The 23,052-nt window shown below is 40.7% G+C and overlaps 1 protein-coding gene across 1 annotated transcript in view; it reads left to right on the forward strand.

Annotated features, from left to right (window-relative positions):
* BDNF (brain derived neurotrophic factor) overlaps positions 1-21,716 on the forward strand; it is a 34,349-nt gene extending 12,633 nt beyond the window's left edge. Inside the window, exon 2 of the mRNA XM_039217098.1 lies at positions 20,643-21,716. Within this exon, the coding sequence (XP_039073029.1) occupies positions 20,664-21,407 (744 nt within the window). The 5' untranslated portion in view covers positions 20,643-20,663 and the 3' untranslated portion in view covers positions 21,408-21,716. The remainder of the gene's footprint in view (positions 1-20,642) is intronic.
* Positions 21,717-23,052: the final 1,336 nt, after the last annotated feature.

The following is a 23,052-nucleotide window of genomic DNA, read 5'->3' on the forward strand; positions in this document are numbered from 1 at the left end:
ATTTCAACTCTCTGTGCCTCAACCTCTTAAGAGGGTAGTGGTAGGGATTAAATGTGTTAACACTTGTAAAGTGCTTACAACAGTGCTTGGCATAGTAAGTGCTTAATGAATTCCAGTCACTGTTGTTACTATTGGCACTTTCCAACCCTAAATAGCACCATTTATGACTTACTTACAACCTTATTAATATGCTTCCTGCCTGAATTTGCTTCACTTTGTACCAAAGTTGACAAGACCAAGACTGTTTTCCTGTAATCTTTGGAGTCTAATTTGTTTATTCATGACTCTCTTCCCTCTACATCCTACTCATTCTTCAAGACCTAGCTTGAAGAATGGAGGTGGATTCCAGGTCCACCACTGACTAGAGCTATGATCTTAGACAAGTTGCTTAAATTCTCCATGCCTTGAGTAATATTGAGAGAGATACTTTCCCTCACCCTGTAATTTCCACAAGGGCATCTGCTTCCTAAAATGCACAACAGAAGAGTTCAAATCGGAGGACCATTTGGTTCCTTCTCTTGTCCCCATTACTTGCTCCTTTCTGTGAGAAGCAGTTAATCTGACTGACGGGACCTTAACTAAATCTGTTCTCTACTGGAGTGCTGCAATGAAATTGAGCCCACAACTCCCTTGCTCTGTGGGACCACCACATCCGAATTTGCAGGTTCTTGGTGTTCTAGCCATTATGCAGTAAGCAATACATGCAGGGCCTTCTCGCAGGTCCTGCCAAGACCTCTGGCCTCTCGGTTCTCATTTTTCTGCCTTTAACCCTATGGATCCCAAGGCCTTGATTTGAGATAATAGGAAATAGATCCCACCATGTTTTCTCCCAGCTTTGCTAATGTGACTCTGTATTTGATTCCCACTTGACAGCGTGTTTCTATTCTGTTCTCAATTCAGAATCCCAAAGGAGGGAAATATGGTTACCCTGAATATGTACTAACAAGTAGAAGTTGTATAAATGGTAATGTTTTTCACAGTTGTGTGAGAGATAGAGTCCTTTTCCCAAAACAGCCATCTTATAAGTTAGCTTTTTTTTTTTTTGCCCCATGTATTGTAGTTTTTAGCTTCTTTAGCCCCATGTAATTCTGGTCAGTTAAAACATACAGTGTTACATTAGTTTCAGGTGTCCAGTATAGCGATTCAACAACCAGGTACATTAGTCTTAATTCTACAATTAAAATTGTAAAGCCTTTGAAAGCAAAAAATGTGTGTCCTACATCGTCTTGGTTCCCACAGCACATGGCTGATTGATGGGCATACACATTGTAGGTGGCGCCAGAGGTACTTACTAAAATAAGTCAACATTTCTTTCCCACGTGGAAAAGAAAAAGGCTTCAGCATTGTCATGTTCAACTAGGAAAGCACTGTGAGTGAGAAATCATTTCTAGGTAAGTAGCCATATATGAGTCTTGATTTCCAGCTTACATGCTCCAAAAGCGTACCAACATTGAATTCTTTATGGGTACTTTTCTTGCTTTATGTCCTGTAGGTAATAAGAGGTTAAAAAGTCAGATAATGTCATCTTTTATCTACACAGTATTAACTATACTGACCAAAAAATCTGGGCCAATAGCCGCCTCTTCTCAGTCCCCTTCCTCCCCCCCCCCCCCCCCCCCGCCCCGTTCATTCCCTCTTTTGAGACTGCACTTGGGCACGTGTCAATGACAGGATATTCTACATTGAACTATAGTTGTTGATTTAATATGGGTCTAATCTATTCCCTATCCCCTCTCTAGCAGTGAAGTCCCCAAAGGCAGGGGTTCTGTCTCATTCATCTTGGTGTCCCTGGCGTCTATGCTCAGAGACTGTTAGATAACAAAAGGTTAAAAAGCAAATTTTAGGAGAAGGCTAAGTCACAGTTCTCCTAAGCTGTGATTTTGACATGTTGACCCCAATGAAAAGCTTTCAAGGATAACCCAACTGCAGAATGGTGGGTGACCTTGGTGGCTCTGAAGGGAGAAAAGGCAGACATGGAGCTTTCAAAATATTTGTGGGGTTTTTTCCTCATGGAATAATCATGGTCTACCACTGAGTTTTCTTCACGTGAGGGATGACAGAAACACAGCTGGTTATGACCTTTCGCTTCAATGATATGACCAGAGCTCAGCAGATGAAACAAGAGCTTGAATCCCTGATTCTGAATGTACACCTTGGAGGTGTCAGCTCATTAACATTTTTTAAGAACTGTTTTTGAACTTGTGAACCTCTAATTGATTAACTGTGTAAAACTGACCATTTGGGGTAACACTGAAACACTTCCTTGAAAGCTATTGACTGCTGGGAGTGCACCCACCTCTGATCCATAGATCTCTGATTTTCTTGTTTTACTTAAAAGTCAGTGAGTTTAAAGTTAACAGTCAGTCACTTGAGGACTCCATTAGGAGTTACCAAGTTGAGGGACTCCTGGCTGGCTCAGTCAGTAGAGCATTTGACTCTTGATCTTGGGGTCGTGAATTTAAGCCCTACACTGGGCATAGAGCTTACTTACAAAAAGTAAGAGTTCCTAAGTTGATTATTTCCACTGTACATGAAGCAGCCTTGAAAATTTTCATTTTCCTTAAGCAGAGTGTGTTGAAAGTCAGTCAGCTTTTAATAACCTTTGCTGAATAAGTAAATGAATATACTAAATGAATATACTAAAATGTATATAATGTATTCTTATTCTTAATCAGGGAGAGTTTAAAGCTCTTATGCCAGAAGAGACTGACTTGAAATAATATAGGTTAGTAAGCCTACTAGAGAAATTTCTGTAAAGAATCATGGTCTGCTGTGAAATGAAGCTGGAGGTGGGAGGATGTTGTATTTGACTCAAAGAGGCATTACAACTTCTCAGAATGGCCTGAAGTCAAGATCCATTTTATTACGAGGTGGTTACAGATTGCATTGCACCATTTCGGCTACTAAGACCCAGCTGGAACCAGGCTTCCTGCACAGGGTCTGCCTTGACCAAAATAGAAGAGTTCTTTGGTTTCTTTTTTCTGAGTTCCATGCCGCCTTCTGGTTTCTCAACAGGCCTCTAGGAACCAAGTATAGCACCTCCAGTGAACTTCCTCCTGTGGTTATTCCCCTGCTTCTAGGAATGTTGCACTTCAGGAGGGTGCGGAAAGCCACCCTTGAATTTTCATGATTAGTTTAACATTGTGGTGCAGCTTTGACCATCCATTTAATGGGAGATCTGCTTTCCAGATGACTGTACATATGGAGATGAGAAGCTTTTTTTTGGTCTTTTTTTTTGCCTTTTTAAAGCATAGTTTTTCATTCAGTTTCTAAATTTGGGTTAAAAGGTCCCCTAGGGAGTGTTTTAAGAAGTGTTTGAAGTTTGCATCTGATTTTGGAGGAAAGTTAGAGGCCTACCTGTGTGTGACAGGCACCTGTCTCCAACAACTATACTGATCACTAGGGATAACATTTTTTTAAGATCACTTTTGGATCATTCATTCAACATTGACCTTTTATTTGTATATTCAAGTCTTTATCCTTAAAATTTGCCCCCATATATGTCATGTCTCCCTAATTTCCCTGTTAGGCTTATGGAATTTGCAATATATGTATTTGCAGATGACCACATATGGAGTCATTTAACCACATGTCTTCCTCTTCAAGTCTGTCTTTGTCAGCCTGCTCTTGTTTTCTGTTTACATCTTGAGACGTTTTTGGAGATTTCCTCTCCCCCTCCACCATCTCAGTGTCTCATAGACTCTTGGCAGTCGGTCTTGTTCCCCAAGTATGTTTGTCTATGGTCACCCCTCAGGCTGGTGGTGTGTTTAACAACATTTCTTTGTACATTTGCTCTTTATGGTTTATAAAACTCCTTTCCATGTGTTGATGATCCCTTGGCATGATGCTGTGAGTCAGGCTGGGTGAGATTTCTTATCCTCTTCATCACAGAGCTGAGGCAGCAGGGTCCTTCGACATTCATAGGAATTCAAGGACCTTCAAGGTCCATGAACATTTATCCATGAATTAGCCCAATTTGTTATTTAAAAACTGGCTGATTATCAGACATTTCATGGGGTCAACTTAATAACAGGTGGGAAGACAGGCCCAGAACTCAGGTCTTCATTCTCTAGCACTAGGGACTGTCCTCTAAACCCAACTGTTCCACCTTGTCCTGGTTTCTTCCAGGAAATGTCCCAGAAATTGAGACGGCATTCAATGCACTTCTTGATTTTAGTCACTACTGGGACATAGCAAAGGAACTAGTGTCAATTTCTTGAGTGTCTGTTGCACCCAAGCAGTGTAGGAGAGTCCTTGGTGTCAAAAGTGAAGCCACCGGGTTAAACTTATTTAAAAATTTTGATTACTTTTCTTTTTTAAAATATTTATTTATTTATTTTGAGAGAGAGAAAGCATGCAGGAGAGGAGCAGAGAGAGGGAGAAAATCCCAAGTAGACTCCACGTCATCAGCACAGAGCCTAATATGAGACTTGATCCCAGAAACCATGAAATTATGACCTGAGCTGAAATCAAGAGTTGGACACTCAACTGACTGAAATGCCCAGGTGCCTCTAATTTAATTTTTTTGATAGTTAATCTACTATGATTCAAAATCAAACTAGTATTGAATAAGTCTACATAGAGTTGTCTTGTCTACTTCAGTTTCCCTATCCCAACACATATCATCTATAGGTGATGATTTCTACTGGTCTCAGGTGGATCTTTCCTAGTGTGTTTTATGAAAATATAAGTAAATAAACATGAGTGTATATTATTATTCCCCCACCCATTTTTTAAAGTATTTATTTAAGTAATTTCTACACCCCACTTGGGGGACTCAAACTTATGACCCCAAGATCGAGAGTCACACGCTCTTCTGACTGAGCCAGCCAGGTGCCCCAATTTTCCCTCAGTTTTTGTGTGTTTTATGAAAATATAAGTAAATAAACATGAATGTATATTATTATTCTCCCCCCCATTTTTTAAAGTATTTAAGTAATTTCTACACCCCACTTGGGGGACTCAAACTTATGACCCCAAGATCGAGAGTCACATGCTCTTCTGACCGAGCCAGCCAGGTGCCCCTATTTTCCCTCAGTTTTTGAACAAAAAGTAGTATGCCATACAGACACTGTACCTTGCATTTATCACTTAACAATACATTTCACAGAGCTTTATATTTCAGTATGTAGGCAGCTAACTTGTTCTTTACAGCTGTGTGGATTCTCTTCTAAGTATCCAGTATAGTTTATCTGTTTTCCTATAACTGGAAATTTGGCAACCTCTAGTATTTTTGTTATTATATGCCTTTTTGCAATTGCCAACCTTGAATATACCTATATACATATGTTTATTCCCAGAAATGGAATTGCTGGATCATCAGGAAAATCCATTTATAATTTTGGTAGATAACGCCTAAGTGCCCTGCAAAGGGCTTGAACTGTTTCTATTCCCACCATCAATGTATGGGAATGGCTGTTTCTTTATAGCCTCACCAACAGAGTGTGCATCAATCTGAAAGATGCAAAATGGAATGTGAACTTCTAAGTGAGGTCTTGGTCTCTGACCTTGCCCCTGGCTTGCAGTGGAAATACTGCACAGTTCCAAGATGTGGTGCAGTGGAAATAACACTTCACCGTGGCCATGGGCTTACGCCAGGTCCTGTGGCACACATACAGAACGGGCCCACGTTGCCACTTGCAGAAATTCTTGCAGTGGAAATTTGAGCACATGTTCATTATTCACCTAACTAGCAATAGTAGAGCTAAAGACCACAAAGTGTTTACTGGAACAAAAAGAGGTTGGTCTACCACAACGCACTGTGTACCGGGCTTTCAGTGCACAGTTTGCAGCTGGTAACCTTATCTCAAAGTACGGAGTTCCAGAGATACATTCCAAATCACAGACAAAGTCTTGTTGAACCTGGAACTTTCCCAACCGAGGAGATGCACTTTTGAGGAATGATTTTGCACTTTCCTGAAGATTTATAGTTGAGTAATTAGTACTCTCTAAGGGAAATTAAAACCGGTGGAGTACAACGTAAACATTGAATTATGCCGCAGTATTGCTAGACTTCTGTAAAGTTGCCAAGCAGTTCCCTGCATCACACGAGTAGGGCATCATGTGAAAACATGGGATTTATAGCCTAGATTAACATCTCCACATTCCAGGTCATGTTCACATGATTCTACCATTCTCATTGGAAAGATTGATTCTTAGTCTTATTTTTCTCAGTGGACAATGTGCTCTATGTAGAAAAAAGAAAATTCCCATTAGTTCCACTGCACAAAACAAATGTGGTAAAAGGAGCCTGGCAGAATGGTTAGTCCATTCAAACAGGTATTCTGCTTTTGCATAGAATTTTTGATGGGGGCACTTTTAAAGGGGAAGCCACTCCTCTTCCTCTATGTGGCCTCGTTGCACTTGGAGTGATGCAGGGATGACTGTATGTGGCCTACGTAGGAGACTGTTCCTGGGCATAAGGGTGGCATGCCAAAAGCTAGGTGACACACCACTGACAAATACACATTTTCTTTTGTTAATACCTGAAGGCTTCCACAACAGGCATTTCCAGTTTTGTTCTCAGGCTCCTTGTAGCTCTTTCTCTTAGAAGTCTGTTATTATCCAGGGACTGACTGGTCAGATGCGTATTCTGTTTTTTTGTGCCATCATCACCCAATTTGCCATACCCATTCAGGATGTCATCTTAGGTATATGTTTTGTGTTAACAGAGTGTGGCTGTTGGGTCCACTTTGCCATTGTTGTCGATGCCAAGGGCCCCAGCCACTAGTTTGGAGGCAAGAAACCCCATGTGGGTTCTCCGACCCATGACCTTTGTTCCTTTGGCTGTTTTGGCTTGATTGCTCTTGTGGGCACACTCTGTCCATGTTGGACCATCTGTTCTGTTGTCTTTTTGGTTATAACTCATAGGAACTACTCGAATAAATTTGAGATTGTCCTGTCATACCTTTTCTTCACTTCCATCTCAGCCCCTTGGCTCTGTTCTTGAGTATCATGGTCTTGAGGACCATGGCATGAGTCACAAGTGGGGTGGCCTAAGGAACCAGGCTTTTAGACTTTGAGGGGCTTAAATTGGGGTACTAAAAAGAAAGATCTTATGTCACAAGGGTTTTTTGTTTTGTTTTTGTTTATTTTTATTTTAGAGAGAGTGAGATAGAGAGTGTGAGTGAGAGAGAGAAAGAGACAGAGAGAGAGAGGGAGAGAGAGAGACAGAGACAGAATCCTAAGCAGGCTCCGTGCTCAGCACAGAACCTGATGCAGGGCCAGATCCCACAACCTTGGGATCATGACCTGAGACAAAATCAAGAGTCAGATACTTAACCAACTGAGCCACCAGGTACCACCCCTGTTTTTTGTTTTAAGGCACATTAGCACTTGGGTCTTGATTAAAGTCATTTTTACTCAATGAAGTTGACCCAGGAATATTTGGCAGTGTCAGTTACTGACCTAAAAAGCATGTGGTTCTATTCCAGGCCCAATGGGATCTTCTCAGGGGGTAATGTTCTGACTTTGCAGACAAATTACCTCCGTGCATAGTGTTGACAGTGTGCCCTGTCAAGTATGCATGTATGGTTGACACCCTGAGGAAATTATTCAATATGGAAAGAGACAGTATAGAAGAAACATTAGAGTTAATAGTATGTAAATAAACTGCTTATCAGAAATGATCACAGAGCCCTTTGCTTAAATAAATAAGAAATTGATGCACAGGGTCTGCAGGCCAACTCTGCCAAGTAGACCTCCCTCAAAATATAAGACACCACATCCACATCTGACCCCATATGGAAAGAAGCATGCAAGCCAACTCTGGCTCAAATTCCATTTCTACCACATGCTGGGCGTGTGGTTTTAGGCAATTTATTGAACTTCTCTGCGCCTCAGTTTTCTCAGCTGTAAGTTATGGATAACTCAGTTATCTACCTTGCAGCTCATAAATGTTAGCTATTATTTTTAATTATTTTTAATACAAAGAGAAGCTTGGTATTACTTATTCAGCTGTCCATAGCTTCTTCCAAAATCCCCTCCTTCCCTCCATACACACCACTACCACCAATACTGTGTTTGCTTATATATATTATTTTTTTATTTATTGTTTTTAAATTTTTGAGAGAGGGAGAGACCAAGCGTCAGCGGCAGAAGGGCAGAGAGAGAGGGAGACACAGAATATGAAGCAAGCTCTAGGTGCTGAGCTGTCTGCACAGAGCCTGACACAGGGCTTGAAGTCATGAACCTTGAGATCATGACCTGAGCCGAAGTCGGATGCTTAATCGACTGAGCCACCCAGGCACCCCCTGTGTTTACTTATAGATATGATGTAGAAACACATCCCTCCTCCCCTTGCTTAGACTAAATATATTGGTGTCTGAGTTTGCATGTATCCTGTGGGAATCAATGTTTAGTGTAAAGGGACGGAGACAAACAGATGTTCTCACAGTCCTGATGCTCATGGAACAGAATTGAATGTTTCCATATAGGTACATTCTATTGGCTTAAGCAATGTGGATATTTTCTGACCGGCCATATGGATCTTTTGTCATCTGAAATGTTAATATTTTCCTTGTATTTTATAGTAGCTCTGGAACATGGCCAGTTTCTTGAATAGGGTCCACATGGCTCATTATGCACAGGGCCCAGAAACTGGCTTGCTTATGTGATTCAAATGAGAAGGGACACTTAGAAGAGTTGTGGGCTGGGGTAGGACAGTGGGCGGGGGAAGGTGCACAATTAGTTTTGCTCCTGCATTAACCTACATATAATGAGCACTTTCTTGTGCTTTACAATAAGCAATTAAAAGAAATTATAGAGTTAGATACAAAAATAACCTGAAGGACAACTGGATGTGTGGACCCACCAGTTTCCTCCACGTGTGCAGAAGGTTAATCCTTGTTAACACTTGGAACATTAAGTTTCTGCAGAAAGGGCTGCATGTCCACACATGTTTTTGCATCTGCCCACATGCTTCTGTATGGTATGACTGTGCAACCTGGAGGGCTGCGGCGTGTATGTTTGCGCTTCAGTGGAATTTAACAAACTGATTCCTGAAAATGGTCTCATAAAGGTGAGCAACAGAGAACTAATGGGATTCTCCTGCTAATTTCATCTTTTCCCTAGGATCTCCTGATAGTAGTGGTTTTAAAAGGAATTCTATCCTTTTATTCTAGGGACACCTTATCTGTCCAGTTTCTTCCTCCACCTATTTTTCACTTCTTGCTTTTTAAAAATTAATGTTCTCTGTCACAGCTCAGAGGATAGGGTCTAACCCAGAGTGAGAGGTCTCTAACTCAGGTGAGACTCATCTGTCCTATTCTCATTTTTACCCCTTCTGAAGTAATGACATTGAAGGCTTCCAGTTTGGACCCAAGATGGTTCTAATTATGAACAGATATTCTGTGATGGAATTCGCTCAGATAACTAATTAACCACAAGAATACATTGGCTGTGGAAAATTTCAGGAGCACCATCTGTGGAAAAACTGAGAAAGGCATGCCTTTATCACAGCTCTGGGGTCCATTAAGAGAGAGGGGGAGAGAGAGAGAGAGAGAGAGAGAGTGTGTGTGTGTGTGTGTGTGTGTGTGGCAATGGTGTCTAGTGGGCGTTGGCTCACAGCTGTCAAAATTGCCATAACGTCTCATTGTAGGACCTCCAGAGTGTCGAGCAACACCTTACAAGTACTTACAAGAACCTGTTTAAGTTTCCAATTCTGAGGAAAAAGACTGAAAATAGAACAGACTGGTCTTAACTTTCTCTCTCTCTCTCTCTCTCTCTCTGTCAATTTTTTTTTAATTGTAATTGTTCTCATTTGTTCTCAATTTCCACATTATGGCACACTTCTTTTCTTAAGGGGGATTTCCTCTGGCTTGAGAGCGTTACCACTGCATGCTCTCCCCTTAGGGACAAAGAGTCCAGTTACATCAGCCTTGCACTTTCTTTAAGTCTAGGGCACGTTTATTCCTGGGTCCAGGAACTGGGAAGACAGTGCTCTGCTGTGCTTTCACAACACCCCCTGTTAGCAGGGACGCTGTGTTTGTAATTTGGAGGAGGCCGTCCCTCAGCTGTGTTCGCGTCTGAACTGTGTGGGGCTCAAGGTGGACCCCAATAATACTCAGGGTTCTGCCTGGGAAAAGAACCCACAGAAAAGAGGGTTCTGTGACATCTCAGCCCCACCCAATTGTGGATGATTTAACAGCAACACTAGCAGCATTCCCAGTACGAGTCATGTGTGTCCGTACTGGTGACTTTGTGACTTGGTGGCTTGGTGATTGGGAGCTAGCTGTCTTTGCAATCTTTTGTATAAAACCTAATCAGTGAAGCTGTCTCCAGTTCTGTTTATGAAACTACCCCCATCAACTCCCTGGTGATGATGCCCCTGTAACTCAATTTTTTTTTTTTTTTTTTTTTTGTCATTTTGGTTCCTTTGGTCTTGAGGCAAATATGATCCCAATTGTTGGAACCCAACTGAGAAATTGAGTTGCCTGCTGGGTACCTTACTGAGATGGAGAAGGATTGGGGTTGAACAGCGGATTTGGATGGTTGATACACTGATATGTTTTAGGGTTTTGTTGTTGCTCCCACTATGGTTGTGTTTGGTTTGTGTGTGGGGGGGGGCGGCGGGGATTTATTTAGGAGTTAGGTAGTAGGAGTTAGCTAGAGCTGTTAGCTTTAGGACAGGCCTAGAAATAAATCTTCATCGAGCGAGTGAGTCAGTTTTCCCTGCCCATCTCTGTTTCACCATCAGAAACCTCTGGATGAAAGGAATATTATTATGTGTAGAAATCTATCACCTGCTAGTGCTATTTGTATCCTTTCCAGTCTGATTCTGATTGAGTGAGTGATGATAGGTTTTGTAAGTGATTAGGGAGGCCAATTATGCTTGTACTTGCTTTGTAGCAGTGAGATAAAAATTAGTGATTGAGTGGAAGTCCAGAGGTGGTACAATATAAATTCTCATTCAGTCAATCACGTTTATAGGTATCCTGTGCTTTATTGTATAAACACAATAGTGGAAAAGCATGTTGACATAAAGGGAACCCAGATTTATTTAATATCATTACAAAAGCTCAATTATTTTCCTACATAATAAACGTTCCAATAAAACAAGTTGAGCCAAGGAGGTGAGATGGTGAGTAAGCCCATGACATGCTAAGAATTTACTACAATACTTAAGTTGACTTTAACCGTTTCATTTCTTTATCATAAGTAGCTTCCTTTCTCTTTATCAGTCCAATGTTTCTCAGCTTTCATGAACCACCTTGAAGTATATGAATCTTGTCAAAGTGCATATTCTGTCTTAGTGGAGGGGTGGAAGGGATGCAGGAAGGGAAGCTGAGATTCTTCATTTCTTTTAAGTGACTAGGTGATGCTAATGCTGCTGGCCCATCAATCTCACTTTGAGAAGCAAGTACTCATTTAATTTTTTCAGGTCCTTCTGTTACAAAGTGGGTCATCGAAACTCGCCAGAACCTGTTAGATAATACCATAATTAACATTACTGTCTACCATGTATGGGAATTTGATATTGCACTGTTTTTCACAATTTAATAATTAGAATATTGTTCAGAGAAAGACAAATACTGTATGATTTCACTCATGGGTGGGGTTTAAGAAACAGAACAAATAAACAAAGGGGAAAAAGGGAGAGAGAGAGAAAGAGAGACAAATCAAGGAACAGACTCTTATACAGAGAATAAACTGACAGTCACCAGAGGGGAGAGAGGTGGGGGGATGGGTTAAGTAAATGATGGGGATTAAGGAGTGCGCTTGTTATGATGAGCACTGGATGATGTATGGAATTGTTGAATTACTGTGTTGTACACTTGAAACTAATATAACACTGTATGTTAAGTAACTGGCATTAAAATAAAAAACTTAAAAAGCAAAAAAATAATAATAGAACATTGTTAAATCTGAACTTCAGCTTATTATAAACAAATCTCACCTGAAAAATCTAAAGAAAACAATCCTGGGGCACCTGGGTGGCTCCTACAGTTGAGTGTCTGACCTCACCTCAGGTCATGATCTCAGGATTTGTGAGTTCAAGCCCTGCATCAGACTTTTCACTGACAGTGGTGGAGCCTGCTTCAGATTCTCTGTCTCGCTCTCTTTCTGCCCCTCCCCCACTTGTGTGCATGCACACTCTCAAACATAAATAATTTTTTTTCAATTTCTTTTTTTTTTTTTAGAGAGACAGTGAGCGCATGAATAGGGGAGAGGGGCAGAAGGAGACAGAGAATCCCAAGCAGACTCCATGCTCAGTCTGAAGCCCCATGAGGGGCTCTATCCCACCAACCATGAGACCATGGCCTGAGCCAAAATGAGTGTACAATGCTCAACCAACTGAGCCACCCAGGCACCCCAATAAATGTTTGGAGGAAGGAAGGAGGGAAGGGAGGGAGGGAGGGAGGGAGGGGGAAGAGGTTAGGCGTTTTAATTGAATGTGTCATTTTGTTCTTGTAATTTAAGAAATAGCAGTTTAAAAATATATTTTAAAAAGCAACATTTTGGGGCCATCTACTCATTTGATAGGCAAGTGACTTGTGTACACTTGAGACTTTAGAGATGTGCACCGTGTGGGCAGTATTACTCTGGGAAGTGGAGGCGAAGGAAGAGGGCAGGCATGGATAGCACTGCCAGCTGTGGGCGGCTCTGGCTTTCAGGTAGCCTTCCTTGGCTACAGTTGAACACTAGGTTTCTTGGGGGCAGTAGTGTTGGAGGCACTTAAAACCCTTTGGATGGTGGTGACAGCTGTGTCTGGGCCTGGAACGGCAGGTGGGGTGTTTTCTACCCAGACCTGGTCCTTGTGCCAGGCATCTTCTATCTCTTATTCCAAAATTCACTCTATCTCCTTTTAAGACTTGCTGTTCTTACTTTAATTTTACCTCCCTAAATACTATGCAAATATTACCAGCAAAAAGAGAATAGTCATTTAGCATGTGTGGGAACCTAGTTTGTACAAAGTCCTGTACAAATTATGGTAATTCAGAGGAGAATACCCATCCCTATCCTAATGTAGAATATGGTCTAGTTTTACTCTTGGGTGAGGTAGGTCTCTGACCAGTAGAAAAATGTTTGTTCTTTCAAGGATAGAGTATGGAAGAGAGGAGGTGAATAGAGGACCAAAGTTATTTGACTTTGTATCAAAGATGTATGTAAATTTATCAAGTTAATAATTCAGAGGAATGTACTTTTTTTATAATTACATGTATGTATTACTCCAGGTCTGTAAGAACCAGCAATTTCTCTGGTGCTCCTAGTGAGGCTAAGTAATGTCTGCAAGTGTCATACCTTGGGTACTCTAGAGGATCAGAGAGTACTCTGGTATGAAGGACTGTGTCTTGTAGAAAGCATATAGGATACCCATAAGATACATTATGGTTAAAAACTTTTAAAAAACTGTTTCTTTCTTTCTTTCTTCTTTCTTCCCTTCCCTTCCCTTCCCTTCATCTCCTTTTATTCACTTTTTAATTCACTCCATCTCCTTTTAAGACTTGCTGTTCTTACTTTAATTTCACCTCCCTAAATACTATGCAAATATTACCAGCAAAAAGAGAATAGTCATTTAGCATGTGTGGGAACCTAGTTTGTACAAAGTCCTGTACAAATTATGGTAATTCAGAGGAGAATACCCATCCCTATCCTAAAGTAGAATATGGCCCCTTCCCTTCCCTTCCCTTCCCTTCCCTTCCCTTCCCTTCCCTTCCTTCCGTGTGTCAGAGAGAGAGAAAGACAGGGTGTGGGCAGAGGAAGGGGCAGAGAGAGAGGAAGAGAAAGAATCCCAAGCAGGCTCTGTGCTGTCAGCTCAGAGCCTGACACCAGGCTTAATCCCATGAATCATGAGATCATGACCTGAGCCAAAATCAAGAGTCTGACATTTAACCAGCTGAGCCACCCAGGAGCCCCAAAACCTATATATTTAAAGACACTTCCTTCAAAGCTTTGGAAAATCTGCATTATCAGATTTCATTTACTAAAATACGTGTTAGTTTCTGTTGATTGGTCTTTCAGGCAAGCAGGTGAGCATCTGTCTTGATCATTAGCCCCACCCCCATCCATATTTTATTTATGGATTCCAACTGTCCATAATTTTCTTTGAGGAATGTGAAGGTTTTTTGTTTGTGTGTTTTTAATTCTCAGCTAAGCAGTGAGTGTATACCTAATGGGAATATAATGCAGAGGGATGAAAGAAACTAGTGTCTGTAGTTGAAGGCCTAGTTTTCCTTTGGAATCTGAAGTTCTGACCTTGTTCTATTAGGGGAACCAGAGTGAGTGGATGAGTTGATTAAAAACTCTGGTCCTCTTTCCTCCTGTATGAAAGGGGGATAATTATAGTTACCTGCATCTCTAGGGTCGTATTAGTCTTAATTAGTTAATATTTGCAAAGTGTTTGGAGATCTTTGAATTAAAAGTGCTGAGCAGTGGAATCCAAGTTCAGTGTAATTATTGGAATGAGTTTCGATTCCCACCTTCCCTCTACCTCCATCCATGGTGTTCTTTCAGCCAACCCAGACATGACCCATGGTTAGTACTCATCTCTGCACACTTCTCTCTAACCCCTTCTTTTGCAACTCCCTTCAGCCTAAAAATAAATAGAAAATAGAACTAAATTAATTAGGTTAAAAGATATACCCATGCCTTTAACCCCAATCTCACACTTAAGTAACTATTCAATATTTATTTTTAAAGCTCAATAGCCACTAAGGAGAAATCAATGAATTAACTTGTCCCTTCCAATCTATCATTCTTTTAGGCCCTCCTGTACCTGAAATAACCTGGGCTTCTAGAAGCATTTCCCTGCTCAGAAACTCTCATTGGCTCTTCCATGCCTGTAAGTCAGGGTTTGAACTCCCTAGCATCACCCCTCAGAGCTTTCTGGAATCTGATAGTCACTCACTCTTATTTCTCACTATTCCCTTCCAGAATTCTTCTCTCCAGAAATGTACCCTATGCCTTTAACCAAGACTCCATCCATCCATTGGTGTCTTTTCTGGACACATCTAAATCTTCCCTATCCTTTGCCTTCCTCTTCACAGAGCAGATTTCCTTCTCTAACTGGAAGTAACCTCCTTCTCCTTATAGAATTTCTTCTTTTCCTTGGTTGTTTCTACCTTTCTGCTTTAGTTACTTACATATATATCCTACATCTCTCCTAGACTGTAAGATTTGAAAGTAGGTTCCATGTGTGATGAATGAACAAAGAAAGGCTAATAAATGCATGTAGTGAAACTGGGTACAAATTGAAAATTATTTATATTGATTTGCAAGATTGCATTAAAGTGGTCTCTTAATAGGTTTGCATCCTATATGTTAGGAATTAAATATTATTGATAATTTCTTCAACATTACCATTATCCTTGTTGCTTATGTGACTAAGATGAGCAACCGTATCTTTACATGGTTTTCTTTGATTACATGTCATGGACATAACCCTAAGGGACTGGGAATAAGGAACACTTTGTATTTTTTCTTGTTTGTGCCTGAATTACCCATATTACTGTTTGGTTTTCCTTCTTAGCTTTGGCCATGGAAACACTATTCTAACATGCCTATATTTTTGCATAGCTTTCCTTTAGAGGAAGACCATGTTGTCTGAAATTTCATCTACTGAAATAATCAGGCCTTAAAAGTTGAAGGGTCCATGATTAGTCCAGTAATGCAAGGTAGCATCTCAGTGGTGCTGCCTTTAGAAAGCTGGGCTCCAGGATATGCACAACTGAAGAAAACTATGGCTGTGTTGTATAAGCTCCTTCTTTGACCACCCTTTATAGCATAGCCTCTCTTCTCCCTGCAGTTAAATAACCTAAAACCGGCAGCATGTCCTGATAGTAAAATCTTGGGTGATGAGGTAACTTGTTATCCTCTCTGAACCATAATTATCTCATCTGTAAAATGTGGATAATAATACCTGTCTTATCTCCTTGTAACAATCAAATTAGATCATACTTGTGAAAGTTCTATAGTCTTTTAGACAAATGTTCAGTTATTACCACAGCATGCTATCATGGATATTCATCTAGTCGAATATTTAAGACTTGTGAGTCATGCTTAAAACTGAATTTTACTTCTATTTTGTCAATTTTCTTTTTAGCCCTGTGTACTATATTTAATTTTTTGAGAATGGGGCTAAAAAATATCCTTCCTCGCATTTTATAGAAGTGGTTGAGTTGATTGTTGTAAGCCTTGCAGCAGAATTAGACAGCACCAGTGAATTTATTATGTATAAACAGATATATAGACTAGCAATCCACTTAGGAGTATTTCACAGCCTCTTTATCTTTTGTGTAATAAAGATACATCCAAAGGGCTAAAACGTTAGAATTGTCATGGAAGCTCTCACTTATTGTTAGGATTTCCTAATATGGCATATAAAATTACTCATTGAAGAGGTTACCAGCAAAAAAGGCCATTGAAAGACTAAAATACAAGTTTTACTATGATTATTATTATCATTGGCTACTTTTCCAAGTCTTCTATTAGAAACAGGGCTACACAAGTGATAGGGGGAGTTTGTATGATATGGTGTTGTTTGCTTTTTAGAAATTATTCAAGTAAGGCTTTACCCTGTTAGAGAAGCTAAAGACAAAATAATTGCCATCTATCAGATCCCTTAGAGCTTATAATTTGGGTTTAGCATGGCCTGTACTTGACCAACTAATTCTAGTGAGTTCAATGATGCTTTCCAAATGGAAAGCCTTCCCACGAAAGGTCAAAACTGCCTTTTCTAATGGTTTAGTAAACCCAGCAGTAAGTTTCTACTTAGAACTATTATATTATTCTGTATTGAACATTAATCATGGGGGTAAGGTAGTCAGACATGATTCCTTCCCTCAGAGAGCTTATCATCAAACTGAAGGCTGACCATGGTTAGCAAACACTGTTAATAATTAACAAGCAAGTAGGGATATGAGAATACTCAATGAGATATAACATGCAAATTTTAGAAGAGAAGGAGGACAGTGTGTGCTGGAGTCATTAGAGAAAGTGGCATGTATGATTTGATGCTTGAACTGTGCCATGAAGGATAAGCAAGATTTAATTAGATAGAAAAAAATTTGCCGGAAGAATGGAACAAGTTACTTCCAGGCAATAATGTATGTACAGCTCCAAGGATCCTGGCCTGATCAGAGTAGAGGTGAGTAAGGTGAGGCCAGATTTTGAAGGGTGTGATACCAGGTAAAAGAAGTTAGATGAGAGGTACCTGGGTGGCTTAGTCGGTTAAGTGTCTGACTTCGGCTCAGGTCATGATCATACAATTCATGGGTTCAAGCCCCGTGTCAGGCTCTGTGCTGACAGCTAGCTCAGAGCCTGGAGCCTGCTTCTGTTTCTGTATCTCCTCTCTCTGACCCTCCCCTGCTTATGCTGTCTCTCTTTCTCTCAGAAATAAATAAAACATTTTAAAAAATTAAAAAAAAAGAAGTTAGATGATATCTAATGGAACAAAAATGCGACTGCAAGTTTTTATGAGAGAAAGATAAGGTGAGTGGTTGGTCAGGCAGTGATCATCATGGTTGAATGGAGCAGAAAGGACCTAAAGTATATCAGGGGGACATTGAGATGGTTGAGACCTAAGCCAAGATGGCAGCAGTGGGATGGAGAAAAAGGGATGGACAGGAGAAATGTTGTAAAGGAAAAATGAGCAGGACCTCTTCACTGATTAGATTTAAAGACCATACCCAAAATGTATGGTCAAACTTGATTCCACCATTCCTAGCCTCCACCCTGGGTAGTCCAAAGTATTAAGAAATCACTGTCAGAAACAGAAAAGTTAGGAAGTAACATTGTTTCCACAAAAAGCATTTGAGTTAGGCACTTGATGCACTTACAAAGCCTTGTAAGTGAGTAGGCAGTGAGCATCCTAAAAGTGTCACTCGGGGCAGGGCTGGCAAAGGGGGCTGGGCTTTAGCAACACGTACTTAATTAACTGGATCTGTGCAGATGTTCTGCTTTGAGGGATGCCACTGTTTGGGCTTCAGGATGAAAGCCAAGTTATATTTACTCAGATACCATTTGGTCCTCTGAAATATTTGCTTACAGAACTGCTAAGAAAATGATATGTAAAGTACTACTTTTGGAACCAAAAGGTTACTAATGAAAAGAGGAGACCAGTGAAAGGTGGGTAAACTTCTCTAAGCCAAGTATAGAAAAAGGTACCATTAAAAGCCTCCTACCTGTGGTAGTGATAATAAAACAATTTCCCAACTCTGTAGTTTAAGATGCCTTAGTACCTTGGGCCATTTTAAGCAGTTCATGTGGGCACTTAGTAAATATTTATGAAACTTAATCTATCATTAATTCTAGTATCACAGTTTGTCATTCTTATTTATAACATCTCTGAAGTTGTGTCTTATAGTTGATGTCATTGTGTTATTATTGTTAGCCATGTAGGAGTCATTGTACACTTGTCATCACCTTAACCAATTTACTTTGCTTGATTTTCTTTGTTACATATGCAGAAAAATTGTATATTATGATAAAATGTGTCCAAATTTAAGTCTAAAAGAATTCTTCAGTAAGTATGCAGTAACAGTCCCAAGTGATAAAGAAAACAATGGGTTAATTGGCTGCATTTTTTTATTTCTTAGTGGTACATAAAATGATGTGTTTTATAATGCTGGTATCTTAGACTTGATGAAATATGGCATTAAAATATTGCTGATCACAGCAAATCTCTACCAAAGTGATAAGGATGGCTGGAGTAAAATATTCTAAATTTGCATTCTTTCGTCGACCTACATTTGAGGTGCCCCTTGGGTTGTTTTAATTTGGACTGGGAACATTAAGAGAAAGGGTTTTCATTCAGTGGTGTAAATACCGCCTGCCAGGAATAGAAACCTCCTTGGAGGATACATTTCTTTGATGGTGCAGAATCCAGAACATTCAAAAAAAGTTCAGGTGTTAGCAAAATAGTTATCTGTGGTTTATTCAAACCAGTACGTCCTTCCAACTCTGACCACTGTGCACTCCAAACAGTTCTGAGCATGCTTGCTATTTGTACGTAGTGAGAGTGAATCCACAAAGAAATTTGTGGGTATTTGGGGATGGTAATAGTCCCTTAGTGGTAGAAAATGGGATCTCTTATACAAGTGGAGAAGAGAGACATTTGTTTCTCAATGCCAAAATTTTCAGCCATTTCTGCAGTATGACCTATTGACTGGAGGTAGGTTGCCTTCCCATTCAGTGACACTTCATATGGACAGAACAGTCCTTTCTCCTACTGGTTACACATGTGTGTGTCTTTTTGTAAGTCCTTGCTCCAGGACTGAGAAGTAGGAATAGTTAGAGTGTTGGAGCTCAGGGATGCTTCTCTTTGTTGCTAAGGGAGCCAGTGCTTCAGGTAAGTATTCTGAAGTCCTTCACCATCTGACGGTAACCTTGGGTCGGTCTATAGGTACGTTTTTATTTTACTTGTTCTTCCATTCTAATTGGCTTCCCAGAGCCTGCTTATAGATGTAGAGCCAGACTTAGAATATAACAACCCTCTGGCAAACAGGAAAAGATTAATTTTGTGGTGTGCTGTTAAGGGACTTCCCAGAAAACTTCAAAAGCACAGAAAGAAGTGCTCACTGCCTATTCCAAAACATGCAAAACGCCACTCAGCCTTTTAAAGGTATGATAAACTCTGAGCTCTCTCTCACACACACACATACACAAAGGACCACATTTCCAATAAAAGGAGAAGCTGAGCTTTCTTGGATGACTCTATATATCAGCCAGAAAAGCCAAAGGGGTGAGGAGCTCAGAGAGTTAGTGGAGATAAACGTGGATCTGCACATGGGAGGCATTTGACATTGACTTCAGTGCCTTATTAAAGCCGACTTTTCTAGTGGTCTTTTAAGCAGACACATTATTTTCATGACATAAGCCCCAGGCATAGACACACCATTAAAATGAACGGGTAGGAAATGATTTGTGTTTGGAAATAAGCAAAACATTTTCAATAATGACCACCCAGGTGTAGGAGGAAAACATTGAAGCTGAAGTTGGGAGCCCCGAGCTCTGATATAAACTTTGTTCAGGACGGGAAGCAAGTCCTCAGTGGCCTTGGGTTTCCTTATCTGTAAAGCAGGATGGCTTGATGAGATGATCTTTATGCTTTGTCCTAATCGATTATGGGGGCAAAAAAGTCCATATAAAAGGCTCCTTACAGCTCCCGGACTCCTGTTTTATGGTGCTCTTCATGCCTACAAATCACACAGCCAGAAAGGCCCCCACAGACCCCTCGGGCCACTGCTGTTCTTGTCACACAGCTCCCGCAATAGGACCATGTTGCTAACTCAGGAAAAAAATTACTATTACACTTGGAGTTGTTGCTTAGTAACATTTCTGATTTTGTGTTTCTTGTGACAGCCTGAGCAGAGATCATTAAAAATTAAACTTACAAAGCTGGTAAAGTGGGAGGAAAGAGGAGAACTTGCAGCCACAGTTTTTTCACTTGTGTAGAAGCCATCTAACCTTGGGTTTAAACACCACATCTCAGGGCACAGGCCGCACATCTCTGGTTTGTATTAAGCCACACAGAGCACACAACTGACACTAACGTGTATCTGGTGCAGCTGCAGTTCATTACCAGTGCATAAAATCCTTGCCCCCGCAGAATGGCCTGCAATCACAATCAGATGGCTGTACTGCATCCCTTCGAAAGAAAGCGCTAACCAGCTCTGTGTCCTGTTTCTGCTTTTTCCCTACAGCTCCACCAGGTGAGAAGAGTGATGACCATCCTTTTCCTTACTATGGTTATTTCATACTTCAGTTGCATGAAGGCTGCCCCCATGAAAGAAGCCAACGGCCGAGGACAAGGCAGCTTGGCCTACCCAGGTGTGCGGACCCATGGGACTCTGGAGAGCATGAACGGGCCCAAGGCAGGTTCAAGAGGCCTGACATCATTGGCTGACACTTTTGAACACGTGATAGAAGAGCTGTTGGACGAGGACCAGAAAGTTCGACCCAATGAAGAAAACAATAAGGACGCGGACTTGTACACTTCCAGGGTGATGCTCAGTAGTCAAGTGCCTTTGGAGCCTCCTCTTCTCTTTCTGCTTGAGGAATACAAAAATTACCTGGATGCTGCAAACATGTCTATGAGGGTCCGGCGCCACTCTGACCCTGCCCGCCGTGGGGAGCTGAGCGTATGCGACAGCATTAGCGAGTGGGTGACAGCGGCAGATAAAAAGACTGCAGTGGACATGTCGGGCGGGACGGTCACCGTCCTTGAAAAAGTCCCTGTATCGAAAGGCCAACTGAAGCAATACTTCTATGAGACCAAGTGCAATCCCATGGGTTACACAAAGGAGGGCTGCAGGGGCATAGACAAAAGGCATTGGAACTCCCAGTGCCGAACTACCCAGTCGTACGTGCGGGCCCTCACCATGGATAGCAAAAAGAGAATTGGCTGGCGATTCATAAGGATAGACACTTCCTGTGTATGTACATTGACCATTAAAAGGGGAAGATAGTGGATTGATGTTGTATAGATTATATTGAGACAAAAATTATCTATTTGTATATATACATAACAGGGTAAATTATTCAGTTAAGAAAAAATAATTTTATGAACTGCATGTATAAATGAAGTTTATACAGTACAGTGGTTCTACAATCTATTTATTGGACATATCCATGACCAGAAGGGAAACAGTCATTTTGCGCACAACTTTAAAAAGTCTGCATTTCATTCCTCGATAATGTTGTGGTTTGTTGCCGTTGCCAAGAATTGAAAACGTAAAAAGTTTAAAAAAATAATAATAAATTGCATGCTGCTTTAATTGTGAATTGATAATAAACTGTCCTCTTTCAGAAAACAGACAAAAAAAAAAACAACAACAAAAATTTGAACCAAAACATTCCGTTTACATTTTAGACAGTAAGTATCTTCGTTCCTGTTAGTACTATTATCTGTTTTACTGCTTTTAACTTCTGATAGCGTTGGAATTAAAACAATGTCAAGGTGCTGTTGTCATTGCTTTACTGGCTTAGGGAATGGGGGGATGGGAGGGGTATATTTTTGTTTGTTTTGTGTTTTTTTGTTTGTTTTGTTTTTTTGTTTTCTTTCTTTTCTTTTCTTTTTTTTTTTTTTTCAGTTCCCACAGGGAGTAGGGATGGGAAAAGAATTCCTTCAGTATATATTCTGGTTGATAAAAGATTTATTTGTATGTTGTAAAGATGTTGGCAATATCAATCAGATGACTGGAAAATGAATAAAAATTCAGGCAACTAAATGAAGTGCTCACTCCACTTCCCATGATGCACCTCCTAGGCTCCCACTCACACTTTGGGCCTTCATCAGCAGAAGCTTCTTTTGCTGGAAAGACTTACATTTTCTTAGAGCACATTCTTTCCCTCCCTCCTCCTTTGGTCCCCTCTTTGTTTTGTTTTCTCTTAAAGGAAGAAAAATCAGTTGGGCACTCTGAAATAATTTACCACTGCTGAACAAGTGAACAAATTTTGTCATTTTGTGGCACTCTTATATAAGCATGGAGAACAGTGATTTCTTTCTTTTCTTTCTTTCTTTCTTTTTTTTTTTAGAAGAGAAAAAGAACAACAAAAAACTCAAAAACAAAGATTCTTTTTTATGAGGGGTAAACATTTGGGTAAATCATTTGTAAGGCTTAACAAAATCATGGTAAAGCTTAAAGATGTCTTGCAAGCAAAAGGTGGAGTCTGTATGGACCCAGAAATGCCTAGATCAGAGCAGAAGCCCACACTGCCAGTGAAGTGAGACTGAACCAGCCATATGGAGGCGGTTGTGGAGCTGACACGTCATTTCTGGGTGGTGCAGGAGGAATTTCTGTGTGGCCATCCTGAGGTCTAGGTGGGGGTGGGGAATGGTACTTGAGACATTCCAAGAGGGAGGCCTCTGAAGGACCTTTCAGAGGTGGCTCTGGAATGACTGTGTCAAGTTGCCTGGACCTCGAGCTTTAAGTGCCTACATTATCTAACTGTGCTAAGAGGTTCTCGCTGGAGGACCCCACTCAAGCTGACATGCTCTCCACCCCTGGGTAATTTGTCCTACAGCTGGATTAGCCTGGGGCAGGTTCAGAACCAAATGTGGCATTGTCCTCATGAGTCTGATGCAATGAAATGGAAGATGCTTGCGACATG

The sequence above is a fragment of the Hyaena hyaena genome, unplaced genomic scaffold (assembly GCF_003009895.1).
Source record: "Hyaena hyaena isolate Hyena2069 unplaced genomic scaffold, ASM300989v1 scaffold_668, whole genome shotgun sequence".
NCBI classification, from domain to species: domain Eukaryota; kingdom Metazoa; phylum Chordata; class Mammalia; order Carnivora; family Hyaenidae; genus Hyaena; species Hyaena hyaena.